Source organism: Culex pipiens, chromosome 3 (assembly GCF_016801865.2).
Source record: "Culex pipiens pallens isolate TS chromosome 3, TS_CPP_V2, whole genome shotgun sequence".
Taxonomy (NCBI): Eukaryota; Metazoa; Arthropoda; class Insecta; order Diptera; family Culicidae; genus Culex; species Culex pipiens.
Genome location: NC_068939.1, coordinates 64,010,529 through 64,032,001, shown reverse-complemented (window position 1 = coordinate 64,032,001; position 21,473 = coordinate 64,010,529). Strand labels below are relative to the sequence as shown.

Sequence of the window (21,473 nt, the reverse complement as noted above, 5' to 3'; positions counted from 1 at the left end):
AAAATGTATATTTGATTGCACTGAAAACAAATTAAAAAAAAAACATATTTGGTGTGTGTTCATACGAACCCTTGACATTTTAGCCAATTCACATGTATGTAATCCCTTAACATTATTTTACATTTTTAAATTAATAATTTCTCTCCATACAAATGGTCCATAATTTTAATTATATACTGATGAGTTTCTGTATGGTTGCCAGATCTTCAATATTTTGGGCTCATTAGAAAGGTCGATCAATTATCAATCTAACCACGCACCGCTTGGTAGTTCTGGGCATCAATTTTTTAAATTTTTGAGATCTAGTTTCTGAAAAGTACTAAAACTGCCCAAATTTATTTATTTATTTATTTTTTTTTTTTTGAGAATTTTAATTTTTCCTGTATTCAAAAAGTATTTTTGAGCAAATTTTGTTCTAACTGTACTGCTCTTTTTTTTTTTCTCGTATCATTTTTAGTATTTTTGTTTGCATATCTCATGATTATTTTATGTTTTTTGGCATATTCTACCACTTTTTATCATTATCTTTTGCCTTTTTTGTTTTTTTCATGTTTTTACAATCACTTTTTCATTTTTTTGTTTGTGTTTCACATTTTCTACTATAGAATGATACAATTGACATTTAAATTGTCAAAAGTTGCGTAGAGGCATAGTCTGGGATATAACAAAAATTACTGGATATCATTTTTACAAAACATATAAAAACAAATCACCCAGTCGGCTTGGGTTCGATCCCAGAAGGTCCCGGTGGCATTTTTCGAGACGAGATTTGTCTGACCACGCGGGGAAGTAAATGTTGGCCCCGGTCTAACCTAGGGGGTTAGATAGTTAGCTCAGTCCAGGTGTAGGAGTCGTCCCCCGGGGTCCTGCCTCGGTGGAGTCTCTGGTAGGCAGTTGGACTCACAATCCAAAGGTCGTCAGTTCGAATCCCGGGGTGGATGGAAGCTAAGGTGTAAAAAGAGGTTTCAGATTGCCTCAACAATCAAGCCTTCAGACACTTAGTTTCGAGTAGGAATCTCGCAGTCGAGAACGCCAAGCAATTCTGTAGAGCGAATAATTTGTTTTTTTTTTTTGATAAAAAATTTAGTTAAAAACGCAGCGAAAGTTGACCAGAAAAAGTGACATTTAAAAAAAAACATAAGCAAAGTAACATAAAAGAACTCTTATTTTTTGGTAACTTAAATGAGGTCTTCTTTCCAAAGTTTTTAAACATCAAAAATTGCTTGAAAAACTTTTTTTTTGCGATTTTGGGTTGTTGTAGAGGGTTAAGTGCTCATAACTATTGATAGGGTAATCAGATATTTGATCTTTTGGGCTCATTGGAAAAGTGTTTCAAATACCTTTCTAACAATACTAAAAATATGTAACATGACGTGTTTTCTTACAAAAACCACCCATTTACTACCTTCTGGATCAAAATGGTTTTTTGCATTCCACACCTTACTGAGGAAAGCTATAAAATCACCCAAAAAATGAACTTCACGTATAGATACCAACTCAGAATCAAAAACTGACCAAATGTATGTATGTAGATTTGGATGGGTACACTGAAAAGTTGTCACTGAATTATCTCGGCACTGGCTGAACCGATTTTTACGCGTTCCGTAAAACCCTATTGAGTATTATGAAGTTAAGTGAAGTTATATTTAGGGAACATTTTTAGGTTGTAAATTTTTATTTTACTCAAAAAACTATATTGATGTGAGAAAGGTATCAACCACCTTACAGTGGATTACTCCGAAAGTGATGCTTAAAACGTTACTTAATCCGATAAAGTAACGTTTTAAGCGATACTTTTGAAATACTTTGCTAAACTATTATGAAGTTTAGATTTGGTCTTACGGGACAACAAGATGGATCAAATTCAGCCAAAACGGTCCAAATTTTGAAAATTTTTGTTCATGATTCGATTATACGGAGTTCGGATAATCTAACAAAGCAATAATCGAAACTTCGGATAACCGAGTCTGGACTGTACTTGGTAATAGGCTGAGGCGTAAAACTAATTTAGCATTACTTTATAGTGTTTCTGGAGTAAATGTCTATAATTGAATATTCAGCTGTTGTGCCAAATGTGTTTTAGTTTTTAAAGGTTTTTATCGACAAATCTTTGGAAAGACAAATTCTTATTAGAATTGGGCCCTCAAATTAAGCTTAAATTTATGTTATTATTTTTCACAACGATAAAGCTTATTTTTCTGAGTACAATGACCCTCTACGACCGCAAAGGATTTAAAATGAATTTGAAATCAATTTTGAAAAATTAACTTTTCGGCCCTTCTTGACCGAAAAAGGTCCTACTTGACAGCTCGTTCCAAGGAAAACATCGAAAAAATGTTGTCTTGTCAATTTATTTTTTTGCATTAAAATGAACAAAGGTTATCAGAAATGGTTTTCAAACGTGTTTTTAACCATAGTACATAAAAATTTACAAAGGGCTTTAGGACCTAATAAGATATTAGCAATTATCTCGCATGGGCAGTCTAAACTAAACACTATTTTAGTGAAATTTAAGTTTCAGAAGATATATTCTAACAAACTCTACCACCTGGAACAATAATCTCAATTTTGACAAAAGCGGAAAATACAATATTTTAAAATCTATAAAAATCCCGTTTCGGATCAGGAAAATGTTTCGCAAGTTGAAGATTATTGCAGTTTTTTAGATTGTTTTTTGCTATTTCAACAGCAGTCTTTTATGCTTTCCAATTAGATTTGGTAAAAACAACGTTATGCATAAGAATCTAAATCAGAAATGAAATTGCTTGTAATTTTAAAATATAAAAATTGTAGCTGGTTTATTATTATGGGCAGTGCGTGGCCGAATGGTTACGCTGTCCGCTTTGTAAGCGGATGATTCTGGGTTCGATTCCCATCTGCTGCAACCTTCCATCGGATGAGGAAGTAAAATGTCGGTCCCGGCCTTGGTTGTTAGGCCGTTAAGTCATTCCAGGTGTAGGAGTCGTCTCCATGCCATAAGTACAAACAACGCACCAAACCAAGCCTACTCCGATGGAATCGCTGGCGGCGGTTGGATTCGCAATCCGAAGGTCGTCAGCTCATACACTGGGGTGGAAGGTTCCTTGGAGTAGAAAGAGGTTTGGGTGCTCTCCCCATTCAAGCCTTCGGACTCCTAGGTTCGAGCAGAAACTTGCAATAGAGACACCACAAAAGACCCGGGGGTCGTTAATGTGGATGGTTTGATTTTTGATTTTTGCTGGTTTATCTTGACATTTTAAACTCTGAATATTAATACCTCCATAGTTTAATACTTTCTTAAGAGTTGAGTAAAGTATAAAACTACATGTACGCTTCTATTTCAAAATTGTTAATATCCGTGAAGATGAATGGAAACATTAAAATCCCGGTGATGAAGGGCTTCAAAGTTAGCATTCTGGATAGATTTCCGATGCAAGCAAAACCCAAACAGTTTTCGTTCACTCGGGTCACGATTATTTTGGAATATTCGAGAACAACGTAGCCACAGCCAAAACTTCTGTGCAGAGTCTGCTGCTGTGCTCTCGCATGATATTTATCTTTCCGCATACAGAAACTGTACGTGTCCGATACGCGTCGATTGAGGTTCCCCTACAATTCCGGCACGGTTTGCCGCGGCACGGTGATTACGCAGTGACCTTGAGCGCCGTAAAAAAATCTGCCATGTTTGCAAAAATGAGCTTCGGGCCGTAACCACATACATGCGATACACGCACAACACTTGAGAAGCAACGCCCCATTCTCTTCAATTAACTCATTGTTACCCCTCACTTTACAATGGGTTGCTAATTCACCTTAAAATATTGGTCCAATTTTAGCCGCAGGTGCTAATAAACACGATCGATTGTCGATCGACCTGATCTAGTAGCCACGGTCGATTCAGCTATGCAAATTTAAGCACAGGCTACTAGACACAACATTACGCAATTTTGGGGGGCCAATCCATGTAGTCCTGTGGTCGATATCTGGACATGATTTGGTCATGTTTTCATGTTTTTTCACACCCAATTGCGTCATTTTGCACAACTTTTGACATTTTGCCAATTCGACTCGTGAATTCCGACATGACCACGGCAACCTTCGCCGAAAAAAAAGAGTTTTACACACTTGAGCGTGTGTTGCGCGACTTTTGCGGGTACTTTTCCATTGATTCAGCCTTTTTGACACTCACCTGGACATTATTCCTTGTACGTCACCTAATGCGTGGACTTTGCCCCGTCGCGATGCACCTATGATAAGCGCTCGAATGCACAGATTTCCACAATCATCATCAATCAAAACAAATGCACACTACACGGCGCGGCAGACCAACTTTTATTATCGCGAAAAATTTCTTCATTCACTTGTTCTTGTTTCTGGCGCTGAACTCGTGTGAGATTTCTTTTTCTGCCCATACCAATACCAGCGGAGTGGCAGCACACGGTTTTGGTTTTGGACAAACTGAGCAGTAGTAGCAGGCCGCTGTGGGTGTGTGAGAAACTCCGTGCCACCCATCCGCGAGAGAGAGAGAGAGCGCGCGTTTCGCGTATTTACATGTTCCAACATGCACGCGCAAGAGAGTATCGGCGGCGAGAGAGAACATGCTGGTTGCATGAAACTCGCTCAATCCGTGTGAGAGAAATGCACGTGAGAGCGCAGTAGTATGTACCCGGTACTGAACATATGCAATAAACTTGCATGCAAGTTGAATACAAGTTAATGTGGAATTTCTAATTGGATAGAAATCCAATACTCCGACTGATAAGAATATATTCCTGTTGGAATTTCCAGAACTTTTGACCGTGACATACACACTCAAAACATGCCAGAGCAAGGTGTCTACACCCGATAGAAAAATGCGTGACAGAATATTCAATATCACTCTAGTGCAAGGTTCATCATCTAAAAAGTTCATCAAAAGTGTCTACAACGAGAATCGATCACGAGATCTATGACATATCGAGTCTGTGTTTCTACAGTATCGGCCACCACTGCACAGTGTTAAAAATTATAGCAAAATTACATTTAAATTTGATTTTTCGAAAAAATGCAATTTTGAAGCATTGGCAGCGATGGAAGGATCACCATCAAAAGAAAATCTGTTGACGCTCATCAAGAGAAAAAAATCGGAAAGGAACATGGCTCTTCTCTCGCGCGCTCGAAAGATCGGTAAGAGGAATCTCAAAAAATCATCATCTTGATTATTCCACGGAACATACCTATTTCACTACTACACTTACAGGTGTAACGTCACACGTCGAAAAATTAACTGTGTAGGTAGGCGATGTGTGTCAACAAAACAAAATAAATTAATTTAAGTGGTGCTAACAAGGAGATTCACAAAAAATCTTCAACTGATTGATTTTCTTCGATAAGTTCGGAAGAGATTTCCTATACATCTTTTGCTTCCTCTCTCTTTCGCTAATAAAGAAGGTTCGCAAGCGAAAATGATTTTTTTTTGCGATTATTCCATCCTTGAGCCTTGGTTATTCAAAATTAAAAAAAAATCTACTAGATTGCATTTGGAAGAGGAGATTTGGACAATTTTACACTAAGAAAAGCTAAAATAAGTTTTTGGGTAACAAGTTTTATGTGTTATTGAAACAGATTTCAAAAATATCTTCAGATTTATAGAACAACTTTCCTTTGCCGTACGTCGCTTAAAAAAACAAAAACAATAACAAGCACGTTTTGTGTGATTGATCATTCTGTCTATAGTCCTGAAGTTTGGTTGAATTTGGTTGCTCGAGTCCCGAGTTATCTCTTTACTGCCCAAATTTTTTTTCGAAAATATTTATTTTTCCCGTGTTCAGGAGGTCATTTTGAGCAACTTTTGTTCTACGAAAAACTTTACTTTTCTTGTTTTATGTTTTTCTTGTTTCATTTATAGTATTTTAATTTGCATTTATCTTATTTAGTTTATGTTTGTATTTGGTAGTATTTGGCCTACTCTACCACCTATTATAATTACATTTCGCATATCTAATTTTTTCATGTTTTTACAGTCACTTTTTCAATTTTTTGCATGTTTTTCACATTTTCTGCTATAGAATCGCACCATCATCATTTAAATTGCAAAAAAATGCGTAGAGACATAGTCTGGGACACTAAAAAAAATACTGCATACTTCTTTTTATTAAAAATATAGGAAATGTTAGTAAAAAACACTGCCAAAGTTGACCCCTAAAAAATGAAATTTTTAAAAACATTGGCAAAGTCACATAAAACAAGTTTAACTTCCAACCCTGAAATTTTCTAAAATTTGAAGAGTTCTTCTTTAGAATGCTTTTTAAAGATCAAAAATCGGTTGGAAAATTGATTTTTGGCGATTTTTTAGATTGAAGCCCGTCTAAAGGCGGGGTTAGGTTGTAGAGGGTTATAACTAAACATGATTACGGTAGTCGAGCTCGTTCCTGTGTCAAACGCGTTCTGACCTGAAATCCTTTTCCCCTTTATCATACTATCATCAATTTTTAGGCTGTTTCAAGATTGAAACTTTTTTCATATAAAATGATAAAAATGCATGGAGTTTTTTCGGTTTTTAATGAATATCTCAGGATTGAAAACGAATTTTGGGGATCTGTGAAGGTCAAAAGGTGAGGCAATGTGAGCTGCACAAAATGGCGTTCATAACTCAATTGGGTCCTAAAATTAAGCTAAGATTGCTTATATTCTTGTTCACAACGATAAAGCTTATTTTCCTGAGTAAATGACCTTATGTTCAACCACAAAGAGTTTAAAATGGATTTTTAAACCAATTTTGAAAAATTCTCTTAGCTGCAGCATGTCCTTCTTGACAGAAAAGTTCCTACTTGATAGCTCTTTCCAAGGGGACCATAGTTGATCCATCGATAGTTTTTGTAATTTGTAATTTTTGATAGGTCAGTCAGATCTTGAAAATTATTAATCGATTTCAGTCATTTCAGAACCTTTCTAAAAATATATAATATGGCAGGTTTACATGCAAAAACCAGCCTTTTTTGCAAATCGTGAAATTTATATGAGGCAGTTTTTTAAGCATAACTTTTGATGTACTTTACTAAATCTTATAAATTTCAATAGGGACTTATGGGACCCCAAGACAAATCGAATGAGGCCAATACGGTCAAAATCGGCTCAGTCAGTGGCGAGATATTCCAGTGACATTGATTCGGTACACATGCCAACATACAGCCAAACAGACATTTGCTCAGCTTGTGATTCTTAGTCGATATGTATAAATGACGGTAGGTCTAGGAGGTCTAACTAAAAAGTTCATTTTTCGAGTGATTTTATAGCCTTTCCTCAGTAAGGTGAGGAAGGCAAAAACTGCGACTGTAAAAGTCCTGGTTTAAAAAAAAACAATTACACAGTTCAACAAAAAATCAAATGTTTCTTGTCTCTGAGACGAGTATATGTGTTCCTAGTAGAATTTTGCCTGCTGAATCCGAATCCGGGTTCAGAATTGCTCCAAATGGTCCCAATTTTGAGATACACCCGTTTGAAATGTTAGTTTAGGTCAAAATTAGCTACTTTTTCGACTATTTTACAAAAGAACTATTGAATAAACAACTAAACCAATACATGTATCTTATAGTTCACGTTTTCCCCTTTCTGAAACACCCCTGGTTTTTAAAATTTGATTGTTTCTACGCATATTTATAGCCATTTTAAAATTATATTTTCAGTTGGTTCTCATTCAAGTTTTTCCAACTTGCATGCAAGTCATATTATGCTGGGATATCAATAATAAAAATCAAAAATGCTTTGCAGAACGTTAAAAAAGTATGTCTCGGTAATCTAATTGATCATATTTCATGTAATTTTGTCTGCTGAATCCATTCCTATCATTAGATTTTTTCAAAAAGGTCAGCTTTTTGAGTAAAAATTGAATTTTCGATGATTTTTTCAAAATAAAATCTATTTTATGCTAAAGTATGACTCAGAGATGACTAAATGTCGATGTCTCGTCAGTCTTATTAATCACTTTTAATGTATTTTTGTCTGCTGAATCCATTCCCATCATTGGATTTTTTCAAAAAGGTCAGGTTTTTGAGTAAAAATTGAATTTTCCATGATTTTTTTCAAAATAAAATTTATTTAATGCTAAAGTATGACTCGTGGATGTCTCGTCAGCCTAATTGATCATTTTTTATGTATTTTTGTCTGCTGAATCCATTCCCATCATTAGATTTTTTCGAAAAGGTCAAGTTTTTGAGTAAAAATTGAATTATCGATGATTTTTTCAAAATAAAATCTATTTTATGCTAAAGTATGACTCAGAGATGACTAAATGTCGATGTCTCGTCAGTCTAATTGATCATTTTTTATGTATTTTTGTCTGCTGAATCCATTCCCATCATAAGTTTTTTTTCAAATTGGTGAGGTTTTTGAGAAAAATTGAATTTTCCATGATTTTTTCAAAATAAAATCAATTTTATGAGCAGTTCTCTTTGAAATCGGCCGATATCGACCATTTTTTTTGTTATATTTTTTGATTTGGCTCAAATTTTGTGGGGGCCTTCCCTATGACTAAAGAAGCTATTTTGTGCCATTGGTTCACCCATACAAGTCTGCATACAATTTTGGCAGCTGTCCATACAAAAATGGTACGTAAAAATTTAAACAGCTGGAACTTTTGAGTGAATTTTCTGATCAATTTGGCGTCTTCGGCAAAGTTGTTAAGTTGTTGAGGACTATTGAGAAAAAAAGGTACACGGAAACAAATTGCCGAATTCTTTATTAACATTTTTTTTACAATTACTCAAATTCCCAAATGTTGAAAAGTTTTAGAGGACAAAAAACCCCATTTTTTTAGCCATAGAGAAGTATGGTCAATAAATCTGCCGCCTTGTTATGAATTTTTGAAAAGGCAGTAATTTTTGGAAAAAAAATAAAATTTCATACAAAACAAAATTTGACTTAATTTTTTATGTTAAATTTAATTTGCAATCGAAAAGTACAGATTTTTGAAAAACGGCTCCGTTTTCAAGATATAGCCACCCAAACATTCAATATTGCTCCCTTTAAAAATGTTATTCTTGATTTTTTTTTGAAAAATTTGTTTTTGAAAAGATCGGATTTTTTTCGTAAAGAATGTTTTATGTTTTAACATTGAAAATCGGAAGTTGCTGAGATAAATATCGACATTATAAAATTATGGAGATTTTGGGTAAGATTTAGACAACCTCAATTTTTCTCTCTTTTGTTTAAACCGCTGTTCTATGTCTCTTTGACAATTTCATAGAAAATCAAAGATCAGAATCTTTTAAAAATTGATATTTTTAGAAAAAGTCACTCATGGTCAATATTTTTAAAAATCAAAAAAACTGCAAATATTTCGCTTAAATCAAACTTTGGGTGACTATATCTTGAATACGGAGTCCTTTATCAAAAAATCTGTAAAGTACTTTTCGATTGCAAATCAAATTTAACATAAAATGATTAGGTCTAATTTCGTGTTGTATGAAATTTCGATTTTTTCCAAAATCACATATTTTTCAAAAATTCATAACTTGGCGGCAGATTTTTTGACCATATTTATCTATGGCTCAAAAAATGAGGTTTTTTGTCCTCTAAAACATATAACAAATCTCGAAAATCAAAAAATACGTATTTTGGGAATTTGAGTTTTTGTGAAAAAAAGTTAATAAAAAATTCAGCAATTTTTCCGTGTACCTATTTTTTTCTTAATAGTCCTTAAAAATACCTACAACTTTGCCGAAGACGCCAAATTGATCAGAAAATTCACTCAAAAGTTCCAGCTGTTTAAATTTTTACGTACCATTTTTGTATGGACAGCTGCCCAAATTGTATGGAGACTTGTATGGGTGAACCCATGGCACAAAATAGCTCCTTTGGTCATAGGGTAGGCCCTACAAAGATTGAGCCAAATAAAAAAATACAACAAATAAAAATGGTCGATATCGGCCGATTTCAAAAAGAACTGCTCATAAAATTGATTTTATTTTGAAAAAATCATGGAAAATTCAATTTTTCTCAAAAACCTCACCAATTTGAAAAAAACTTATGATGGGAATGGATTCAGCAGACAAAAATACATAAAAAATGATCAATTAGACTGACGAGACATCGACATTTAGTCATCTCTGAGTCATACTTTAGCATAAAATAGATTTTATTTTGAAAAAATCATCGAAAATTCAATTTTTACTCAAAAAGCTGACCTTTTTGAAAAAATCTAATGATAGGAATGGATTCAGCAGACAAAATTACATGAAATATTATCAATTAGATTACCGAGACATACTTTTTTAACGTTCGTTTCTCAGAGACAAAATCTTGTTGAACTGTGTTATCAAATAAACTATTTTTTGAAGCACCATAGATATTTTTTAGTAATTGGACATTGTTTGACCCAGCCCAGTACACGGTTTAAAATATAAATAATAAAAAAAGTCTTAAATCATATTTAAAAAATAACTTAAAATCCTTTTAATGTATGTAGTTTTGCTGAACCTGACCTTAACATTGAGCCAAATTGAGTTTTGAGTGAACCAGCCCTAAATTAAATTATATTTACAAAAAATGCTAGAGCTCTTATCCAAGTACAAAAAAATAATTTTACATCGATCACTTTAGTTTCCTTCCCCTCAGAAAAAAGCAGCCCAACAGATCATCTTTTGGCATTTCTTGCGCTGCTGTCATGTTCTTCATGCAACATAAAACCACAGCAGCAGCAGCATATGTCTTGAGGGGGATGCTGAAATTCCACAGTACACTCTCTCGCGCACACACACACACACAACCACAGACAGGTCGTCGTAGTGACGTATAAGCCCAATGGCAGCCTTGTAGAAAATATAAAATTCCACCTCGGTTCGGTTCGTTTCGTGTCGTGTTTTTCGATCATTTTCGCAGAATAGAAAGCTCGCCCCAACCCAGAACCACCGTCGAAATGTTCCGGAGTGCGTAGGGCGTCCCGTTAGCAATGGCATTTCTGTGTCCGGTCCGGATCCGGCGGGGGAAGAAGAAAAAACGTAAGTAAAATCCGACGGCGGACGGCGGTGGCCAGGAGATCTAATCTGGTCACTAGAAGAGAGGGGAAATACACAGGAGGAAGAGTAAGAAGAGCGAGATCGTCGTCCACTGACTGGGGCTGGACAACATAAAGAGTGGATCAGTGCCAGAGAATTCCAGTGCTGGGCAGCAGGTCACTGACATAATTACCTGTTGATACGGAAGAGGATCATTTAAAGGGGTGATCTTTAGTGGTTGATCAAGCATTTGTCATGAAAGAATGTTGATTGAATTAATGCGGACTTTGCATGTTTGGTGAAGAAACAGAAAATAAGGTTCGTCGCTTTTTGCGTTGAAGTCACCCACAATTTTAGACGTATCAAACAATCGATTTTACCTAAATGGATTTGTGTTTGGACCAGATTTATCCCTTTTATTTTTTAAACATTTTTATGCATATCAGGGTGGTTCACGAAAGTTTTATTTTGTTTTTTTCAAGGTTTAAAAAGAATTTAAACATAACGCCATGATTCGAAATACGGACACTTAGTAGCATATCATTTTTGTTATAGCTGGCAAAAAATCATGGAATAAGTTGGAAATGTGGAAATAGCATTAGGACGGACACTGATAAAAGCTGATTCGAAATCCGGACACTCGATTTTGCTTATGAATCGCACAAATTTGGACTGAAATTTAAGTGAATGGCATTCTTTAGGTCTCAAATAAGCCTTTAACATCAAAACAATTGATATTTTGTATACAAAATTGCCACAATTTTAGAAAATCAAATCATAAATTTTTGTTTTGCCTTTCCGGCGCTTCGAACACCTGTGAATTATTTCAGCGAAATGTTTCACAGTTTAGGTAAACTCAAGTTTTTATTTAATTTAATTGTTTTAGCATTGGCTGCAGCGTTCAAACATATCTGGAAAGAAAGTTGATTTAAGAATTCATCAAATAACACAGTTTTGACAATGAGTATTTCTCCGCCAACTCACACAGCAGTTGCCCCGACCCCTCTTCAATTTGCGTGAAACTTTGTTCTAAGGGGTAACTTTTGTCCCTGATCACGAATCCGAGGTCCGTTTTTTGATATCTCGTGACGGAGGAGCGGTACGACCCCTTCAATTTTGGAACATGCGAAAAAAGAGGTGTTTTTCAATAATTTACAGCTTGAAACGGTGATGAGATGGAAATTTGGTGGCAAAGGGACTTTTATGTTATATGAGACACCCGATTTGATGGCGTTTCCGGAAAAATGTATTTTTCATCAAAAAAAAAACACTTAAAAAGTTTTAAAAACTTTGAAATTTTCCGTTAGGCCGTTGCAAATATTTTTCAAAGTTTATGTCGCAATTTTACGAAAAAAAAGTTTGGAAAAGTTGGTCGTCGTTGATCATGGCAGTTCATCGTCACCCGCGACGTAACAAACGACAAACGACAAACACGGACGACGAAATAAAGAGAAACGCAAAAAGTTTTTTTTCCAAAATATGTTTCGTAAAATCGCGATAACTCGTGATGTTTATAAGCAAACCTCTTATGTCTATATATCAAAATATTAGCAATTGTCTGCTCTACAACTTTGTAGAACATGGCTACACTCTAAAAAATAACCCTGCAAAGTTAGAAAAAACACGAAATTTTAAAATGAAAAATTTTGTTCTAAATGAAAAACATTAAACTTCCCATAAAATGACATGTTCCAAAAATTGTTACAGTCAAGTAATGGAAAATGGTAGAGTTTTTAAAACTTTTTTAGTGTTTTTTTTTTTTTGGTGAAAATACGTTTTTAGTACGCCATCAAATCGGGCGTCTAATTTTACAAAAGAAGTCTCTTTGACGCCAAATTTCTATATCATCACCGGGTCGTACCGCCCCTCCGTCACGAGGTATCGAAAAACGGACCTCGGATTCGTGATCAGGAACAAAAGTTACCCCTTAGGACAAAATTTCACGCAAATCGAAGAGGGGTTGGGGCAACTTTTCCCGATTTCGTGTGAGTTCGTAGAGAATTACCCCATTAATTATGCGAACCTAGTTTCCAAAGTTATGAATTACTGTGTTCTCTTCTTGGTATTTTTAAAATTTAGGTGATTATTGATACATATTTTAATTCATCGCCAACTCACACAGCAGTTGCCCCGACCTCTCTTCGATGTGCTTAAAATGTTGTTCTTAGGAGTAATTTTTATTCCTGATCACGAATCCGAGCTCCATTTTTTTATTTCGTGACGTAGGGGCGGTACGACCCTTTCCATTTATGATTTATCCATGTAGGGGAGTGTGGGGAGACTTGATCCCCTTTTTTTGTATCGCACATAACTCTGTCAATTTCTCACAAAACTATAAACTTTTTGAATGAATTGAAAGCTTAAACATTCATCTATGTTTGGCTAATAAGGATATTTCATCAGATGAACTCTTCGAATCATGCCAAGCGTTTTAAAAAAATATTCTAAAGCGGCATTTTAAAAATGTTAGGGGTAACTTGATCCCCCTTTCAACATTTTGAAGAAATCTTAAGCAAAATGTTTCTTATTCATCCAAACTTTTAATTTTCTATAAGTTACAGCAATTTCACATTAAACCTGTACGTTTGTGTTCAAAATATAACAAGTTTATTATGTTAAATATTTAAAAACTTAAAATATTATTTTTTAGACCAAAATTAAGCATGTTTACAAAAGCTGGAAATTTTTGTTTACGAAACTTTTGAAAAATTGTTCAAAATGCAGTAAGTTACTAAAGGAAACTATGTATGAAAACCCAGCTCAATTAATTAATCTTGAGGCTGATTCCAGTGACTGTAAAAATGCAGGGATCAAGTCTCCCTAAACGCACTTTTTTAAACAATTGATTGTGAAAATAGTATGACGATAAATTTAACATCAAATGCGTAAGGGTTTTGGAGTTGATAAGTTTATCAAACAATTCATGTATAAAACAATATTTTTTTGAATAATTTTTGAGTGTTTTCTATACATATCAATACAAAGAAAAAAAGATCTCTTGGAAGTTTTTTTGCAGCTCGTTTTAGAAAAATGTGTGTAACTGAATCTAAACATTTTTTAATTTTTTTCTTTGTTTTCTACAATGAGTTTTAGTTAATTTCGCACAACTTTCTAGAACAAAGCTAATTGTTTTACCCACATTCTGACGAGATACAGGCTTGGGATCAAGTGTCCCCGGGGATCAAGTCTCCCCACTCTCCCCTACAGTGCTCTACAAAGTTGTTGAGCCGACAGCTACAAAAAATATGTAAAATATAAGGATTTTGCTTGTAACCAAGTATAGAGATTTTAAGAAAAAAAAATTTCGCTGAATACAGAAAAGATTTGTGAGTGTGAACAGTAGTTGTCAAGAACGGAAGAAATAAAATCTGAAATAAAAATAACCTGTCTGCGTAGTTTAAGGATGGTCCCCAAATTTTAGAAATTTTAGAGAATTTTAGACTATAATTGAATAAACTTTGATTATCGCTGCATGTTCATGTTGCAATATCCAAATGAGTGCATAAAAAATCTGTGAAAATTTGGCTTTATCTTAAAAAATTAATTGCACTTGAATAAAATTAAAGAGTTTTTGGGAGAAATAGTACTTCCAACGACAGTCCAGAATCAAATATTCAAATCCCTGATAATTCGGAAATTTTAATCATGAAACATTTCTAATCCTGGGGACGACAATCTAAGTTAACAACCAATGTTGGGTCTGATACCCAAGGTAAATTTTAAGTGCTACCGATAAATTGTATAATGAATAATAGAATTAAGTTAAGTCCATCGATACTAGTACGGAACCAGTTTCGGAGGAGATGCACGGCATTTTTGAGAAAAGTATTTTATGAATAACGATTTCCCCTTCTTTTCCAGCCATCGGCAGCGACATCGACAAGGACCTGTCGAGCAGCTTGGGCCTTAACCATGGCATGGGCCGCATCACCGGATCGGCCAGCATCGAAACGCTGGTCCGCGTGGGCATCGAAAAGGAGCACGGCCTCAGCCCGGACAGCAAGATGGTCGTGCTGCACGACTTTACGCCCTGCGTGGACGACGAGCTGGAGGTGAAGAGTGGCCAAATAGTGAACATTCTGTACCGGGAGAACGACTGGGTGTACGTGATTGGGCAGGACACCCGGCAGGAGGGCTTCATCCCGCACTCGTACTGTGCCCCGTTCAACACCCAGCTGGCGGATATGGCCATCAAGAAGAAACTGCCCCGGGATGGCATCGGCATTGGCATTGGGCTGACCAGCAATGACCTGACGGACGGGATTCCGGACATTAACATAATCGACGACAGTACGGTGGCCGGTCTGGTCGGGCTGACCGGTTCGCTCAAACACTCGCAGGCGAGTCTTAGCTCGGAGCCTGATTTCTTGCCATTTTCAAAGGACCCCAGCGGTCGCTACATCGTGCTGTATACGTTTATCGCCCGGGACGAAAACGATGTCTCAGTCGAGCGGGGAGAATTTGTCACTGTGCTGAACCGGGAAGACCCGGAGTGGTACTGGATAGTGCGAAGTGATGGCCAGGAGGGTTTCATTCCGTCGGGGTTCGTGTATCCGGCGGAGAACATTCTCCAGGGTCAGACGAAGCTGAATATGACCGGGGGAGGTCCACCCGGGAACAATAACAATAATAACAACAATAACAATAACGTGAATGTGGGAGCAAACGATCCGAATGCGGCGAATATGACGAACATGAACGGAGGAGGTGGAGTGAACAATTTGGGTGGAAATGGGGTTGTTGGCGGTATGAACCCAAGCCAGCCGCAACAGCCTGGTATTGGCTCGGATGATCTGCGGTATCATGGAACGGAACTGGTTATGCTGTATGATTATAAGGTAATCATATAGGGTATATGACCCTATTTTGGACCTAGTACCTATTTTGGACCTATTTTTATTAATCGAGGTAGTTCAGGCTTTTAAAGTACGAATTCACTGAATCCAACCAACAGAAAGTGTAAGCAGGATCGTTTTGTAACTTACCTCTTCTAAAAATGTTTACATTTTTGATTATTTCCGCTTTTTCAGCCACTTTTTCCAATGACATCCGTATTTCCTAACATTTTCCTAGCACATCGATTAGGTCCAAATATTCCGGCCTCGTTGCTTATCGGATTTGGCTCGCGACACCTTGATATTTTTTTCTGTTTTGCACTGACACCAAGCAATTTTGTCCGGTTTCCGAGCAATGTAACTGTTGTTTATTTAATTCTTTCTTGTTTTCCGTCACTAAACCATTGAAATAACTATTCCATTATCGAAAATAACTCATTTCAAAATATTTTTTCAAATCAGCCGCGTTGGATCAGTTTTTGGAGCTACTTTGCCGTCGGTTCAAGGCTATCACCAACACATGCATAACAAGGTGTTGCCAGTTTTGTTTATCAAGTTATTTCGATATTTCATTGAAATTGATTGAAATTTTTTAATTTAATATTTTAAATTGAATTTCTTTACTGTAATTATTTGAATGAAATCTAAGCTTTAAAAAGCAAATGATTAATAGAAACAATGAAAATATGTTTTTTAAACGATAAAAATGCAAATTGATGCTAGAGATTTGGATGATTGTTAGGACCGATTGCAAAGTATCCCAAAATTTAAACTGATGTTGATTTATTTTTGTCTTAACATCATTATCACCAATTTAGCCGCATATATTTTTAATTTTTGCTCAAAAAAATGCAAACTGGCTACCCTGTTGGAATTGAAAGGGAAACGATTGAAAAACCTAAAGGGTCTAGTTCATTAAATCGTCAGCTGTCACCGTGACAGGAGCTGTCAACATCGCTTACGAGTGGTTTTTGAAAAAGTCGTATGAATTAAATTTAAAAAAATCTTGAGTTAGTTTTAAAAAGATCCTAAGCGCTAGTTGTAAACAAATCAATTTTTCGATTAGTTCTTGATCAATTGACGAATTATAAATAAAAAATGCTTTGAATTATCATCTGCACGTCTTTTAAATGCTCTTTACTGGAAAACAAACAAAATTTGGTTTGGTTCAGAAAAAAATCAAATAAGTGTCGGAGATCGTGATGGCTTTTACGACGTATTGCAAACAAATCAGAGAAATATACATATGGACAATATATTTTTTGTAAGTTTTAACTGATTTTTGCATATTTATCTATATATAATTTTTAAAAATACAGGAATAACTTATTTTTTCACAATTGGCAGCGTTGGTTTATAATAAATTACACTTTTAAATTTTACCGTGTCAATCATGTTAGAAACACAATTAAACCAGCTGGAAAAATAAAAATCTTCGAAAAAAAAATTAGCATAAGAGGTTAATGCGATGTTAACATTATGAATTTTATGATTTGAGACATATAGCCGGGGTGACTTTGATAGGTTTGATATTTTTCCGCAAAATGAAGAGTACAAATTGAATACCGTAAAACGGGGTGACTTTGATAGCCGGGGTGACTTTGATAGGTTTGCGATTTTTCCGCAAAATGAAGAGTACAATTAAAATACGTAAGGAATGGTTTAGAAACATACTGACCGTGGTAGAGATGTGTTCAAAGTACCTCAAGAAGAACATTTCATAAAATTTTGACAAGTTTAAAAAGTTAGTTAACTATAGTTAAGAAAATGTTGATGAAAGTCATTATTTTAAACTTCTCAAAGTGTCTTGATTTTCTCAATGAACATGATTTTTAATCGGAAAACGGAATGCATTTTCGGATTCTTTGGACAATTTTCCACTAGGAGAAGATTAAAAAAGTTTGTAAATAATAAATAATATGCGTTTTTGAAACACAATTTAAAAAAATCTCCATATTTATAGGTAATTTCAGTTGAACAAATTTCATGTAAAATGTGAAAACTTGTGATTCTTGCTTCGAATTCAGTATAAAATGCAATATAAATCGATAATTTTACAAACAAAACTAGTTTTAACAAATTTCAGGCAAAATTCCGACTTTTTAACAATTTTACCTAAAATTTATATGTATTTTGCTAAAAAGCTTATACACTTAGTTAACTAAATATAAACATTGATTTTTTTTTCTTAAAAACTATATCAGCTACTTTAGTGATGGTACATTTAGCGTACAAATAAAGTTTGAACATCTTAAATATGATTTTAACAAGAAAAACTATGACTATCAAAGTCACCCCGGAGTTAAAACTAAAAATTTTTAACGTAACTATTTTTCTAAACATTATTGAAAAAACTTTTTTTCCGAAATAGTGCATGGACTTTGTGTGGTCTACCCCAGTACATGTTTTAAAAATTATAATCGTGAGAAAAACCTTACTTGTTGGAATATATTCTAAAAACAAATTGAAATCCTATCAAAGTCACCCCGGTTTACGGTACGTACGGAGTGGCATGGAATCATACTGACCGTGGTAGAGAAGTGCTCAAAGTACCTCATGAAGAACTTTTCATGAAATTTTGAAAAGTTTAAAAAGTTAGTTAACTATAACTAAGAAAATGTTGATTAATAGCATTATTTTCATCTTCTCAACGTGTCATGATTTTTTCAATGAACATGATTTTTAATCGTAAAATGGAATGCATTTTCGGATTCTTCGGACAATCTTCTACTAGGAATAGGTAAAATAAGTTATATAAATATCATTAAATATTATTTGTTTTTGAAACATAATTTAAAAAAATCTCATAATTTAAAGGCATTTCCAGTAAAATAAATTTCATATAAAATGTGAAAACTTTTGATTTATTCTTTAAATTCAGTTATACATGTAATATAAATCCATAATTTAATAAACAAAACTAGTTTCAACGAATTTCGGGCAAAGTTTTGAATTTTTAACAATATTTCCTAAAATTTATATGTATTATGTTAAAAAGCTTATAAACATAGTTAACTAAGTATTGACATAAATGATTTTCTTAAAAATTATATCAGCAACCTAAGTGATGGTAAGTTCGAAGTAAAAATAATGTTTGAAAACCTCAAATCTGCATTTAACAAGACAAACTATAACTATCAAAGGCACCCTTGAATTCCATACCTAGATTTTTTTCAAATATTACATTGTTTTTAAAGTGCAACATGTAGTTAAACTTTTTGTCAAGCAACTGTAAAGTTTAACATGACAGATGAGAAAGTTTCACACCAAGTTACAAGCTGTAAACTCCCTTTAAAATTTCTTGATTGTTTAATAATATTTGAACATAAGCTCTGCGTAAAATTTAGAACCTTTTTTCATTGTAACTTGTTATGTATCTGTGTCATTCATTTAATTTTAAGATAAGGTGTTTTTATTGTGAGTAATAACGGGTTGTATTTTATGTTCTAATTCTTGAACAATTAGGTCGTAAGAATATGCAAATTGTAAATAGGACAGAGACCTGCTAAAGATGCGTGAGTTTCCATTCAATATGATTAAAACACGTTTTCAAATTCAAATCCATTGTTTCATCATAATTATTTAATTTCTGAAATAAATATTTTCCAAATTATAATCGTGGATAGGCCCTTTGGTTTATCAAACTGAGTTTTTGTAAGTGTGCGTGTTGCCGCCGCACGACGCAATTCGAGTTGTCCAAATTTCAACCAATCAGAGTGTGGGTCCAAAATAGGTTCAGCGATGTCTCCAAAATACATTCAATAAGTCCAAAAAGCATCCAAAAAATGTTTTACTTGAAATGCTTATAACAATGGAATGGTTAAATTATTTTCAATTTTCAATAGTACACTTTGTTAAGCATAAATTAAGGCACAAAACAATCCTGGAACGAGCCAAATTAGTGAGACCGTTCCTGAGAACTATGCGAAATATGTTGACGCTTTGCATAGTAGGTCCAAAATAGGGCCATATACCCTATAATTAAAGAAGTGTTGTTCTTTTAATCAAAATCTCTTCTCCATTTCAGGCCCAAGCCCCGGACGACTTGTCGGTGCGGCGCGGCGACTGGATCTACGCCGACCTGAACAACCAAACCGTCGACGGGTGGCTCTGGGCGTACGCGCCGAAAACGCGCAAGTACGGCTTCATCCCGAAGGCGTACGCCCGACCCCCAGCCATGACCAGCCTGTAAAACCAGCGTAATCCCAGCGGGCAGCGGATTTAAACAAAAATAAAAGCTCTTGTTTGTAAGATTCGTTTTAAGACTTGACGAGCATCACTTATACATAATATTTGTTCATAGAGGTATATAACATTTACAGCTTCTTCGCAGCTGCACAACGAAAAATTAAAAGAAAAATCTTCCGCTCTTTTCAAACTTAGGCTAGAATATTTCGAAGTTCTTAAAATCAAAACATTATACACTTTTAATACTCTATTAGAATCTAATAATTTTATTTTATTTTTATACACGAAATAAAGCAGACATTTTTAAACCGGTCCCAGTTTCAATCCTGCTCCTCTGCCGCCTTCTCCTCCAGCACCTTTCGCTTCTCCTTCAGCTCTTCGTACTGCTTCTTGACGGCTTGGATCTGCTCGGGCGTGACCGTGACCGGAACCTTGCACTCTTGCTGCTCCTTGCGGATAAACTGCAAGTTTTCCAACTTTTTCGCCAGGAAATCCAACTGCTGAGACTCCAACAATTGACGATAGCTCTGAAGGCGCGTGGTTTTGATTTCGTCGCAATGAATGTCGGTCAGCTTGCGTAGCGAATCTTTTCGGGTGATCCAGTGGAATTCCCTAAAACAAATTATTAGTGTTAGAAGCGAGGACCAATGCTTCGTTTAGAGAACTTACGCTGGGTAGGGTTTGTACACGAGGTCCAACTTCTCCAAAATGTACTCGAATCTTCGATAGTCCCAACGGCGCAGGTATCGCAAGAAACGCTTCCTCTTATCAATAAGTTCTTTTAGGTGGACCTTGGCAGCCGACTGGCGTGGGAACTTCTCCATTACCTCCTGCAAGCTCCGAATTTGAGCCGTCATGAGCCCCACTAAAATAAATTAAATTCTTATTCCACAGCTACATCAAAGAATCAAGTTACTAACGTTTTGCCTCAATCGATCCATAATCCAGCTCGTGCCGCTGAACCCTTTTCACCATCTCGTCCTTAAAAACCTCCAGCATTTCCCTTCGACGGTTATGTTCCAGGGTGAACAGATTCTTCACACTATCATCCGCGCTGTTTGTCATCATCGGAATGAATTCAAATTTAAATCTACCCCAAACTACTTTCACTTAATCCACTCACCTGTCCAGCTCGTTCGACTGCCGAAAGTCCTTCATCAGCTCGCCGCCCTTGAGCGCCGGCAACGGCACCAGGTCCCCACTCTTGGCCGGCTTGTAGCACGGGATCTTCTCCGGCCGTACCCATTTGATTTTCAGATCCGACTTGAACGCATAGTTGCGCGAAATCAGGCCCGCTCCGCTTTTGACCAGGGGTCTCAGACTGTTGAGGGAGTTCATGGTGTTGGATCACTCGCGCGACTGATAATTACGGAACAGTCCGGATTGTGGAAGCGGCGTAGAAACTAGCAGCGAACCGAACGTGCCGGATTCACATGTAAACAACTGGGAGATGACATAACTACACTGAAAATATGCCACACTTTTTATTCAAGTGCCC

At 35.5% G+C, this 21,473-nt stretch overlaps 3 protein-coding genes across 3 annotated transcripts in view; 1 reads left to right on the top strand and 2 right to left on the bottom strand.

Annotated features, from left to right (window-relative positions):
- LOC120418550 (protein FAM13A) overlaps nucleotides 1-4,409 on the bottom strand; it is a 74,663-nt gene extending 70,254 nt beyond the window's left edge. Inside the window, exon 1 of the mRNA XM_039580983.2 lies at nucleotides 4,169-4,409. The gene's annotated coding sequence lies outside the window, so the exon portion shown is untranslated. The remainder of the gene's footprint in view (nucleotides 1-4,168) is intronic.
- Nucleotides 4,410-10,722: 6,313 nt separating this feature from the next.
- Nucleotides 10,723-20,287, top strand: LOC120418551 (SH3 domain-containing protein Dlish). The gene is made up of 3 exons (XM_039580984.2): nucleotides 10,723-10,955; nucleotides 14,814-15,790; nucleotides 19,815-20,287. Exons 1-3 carry the CDS (start codon nucleotides 10,907-10,909, stop codon nucleotides 19,977-19,979), a joined length of 1,191 nt encoding a protein of 396 aa, XP_039436918.1. The 5' UTR covers nucleotides 10,723-10,906; the 3' UTR covers nucleotides 19,980-20,287.
- LOC120418552 (28S ribosomal protein S15, mitochondrial) lies at nucleotides 20,213-21,434 on the bottom strand. Its single transcript, XM_039580986.2, has 4 exons — nucleotides 21,099-21,434; nucleotides 20,896-21,029; nucleotides 20,645-20,840; nucleotides 20,213-20,587 (listed from the first exon to the last, which is right to left on the bottom strand). Exons 1-4 carry the CDS (start codon nucleotides 21,311-21,313, stop codon nucleotides 20,296-20,298), a joined length of 837 nt encoding a protein of 278 aa, XP_039436920.1. The 5' UTR covers nucleotides 21,314-21,434; the 3' UTR covers nucleotides 20,213-20,295.
- Nucleotides 21,435-21,473: the final 39 nt, after the last annotated feature.

Bases quoted from the DNA above. Each gene is read 5' to 3' on its own strand.
- LOC120418551 (XM_039580984.2), top strand. From the start codon at position 10,907: ATGGCATTTCTGTGTCCGGTCCGGATCCGGCGGGGGAAGAAGAAAAAA. The intron at 10,956-14,813 runs GTAAGTAAAATC...CTTCTTTTCCAG, and splicing joins GCGGGGGAAGAAGAAAAAAC to CCATCGGCAGCGACATCGAC. The intron at 15,791-19,814 runs GTAATCATATAG...TCTCCATTTCAG, and splicing joins TTATGCTGTATGATTATAAG to GCCCAAGCCCCGGACGACTT.
- LOC120418552 (XM_039580986.2), bottom strand. From the start codon at position 21,313: ATGAACTCCCTCAACAGTCTGAGACCCCTGGTCAAAAGCGGAGCGGGC. The intron at 20,841-20,895 runs GTTAGTAACTTG...AATTTATTTTAG, and splicing joins TGGATCGATTGAGGCAAAAC to TGGGGCTCATGACGGCTCAA. The intron at 20,588-20,644 runs GTAAGTTCTCTA...AATTTGTTTTAG, and splicing joins GTGTACAAACCCTACCCAGC to GGAATTCCACTGGATCACCC.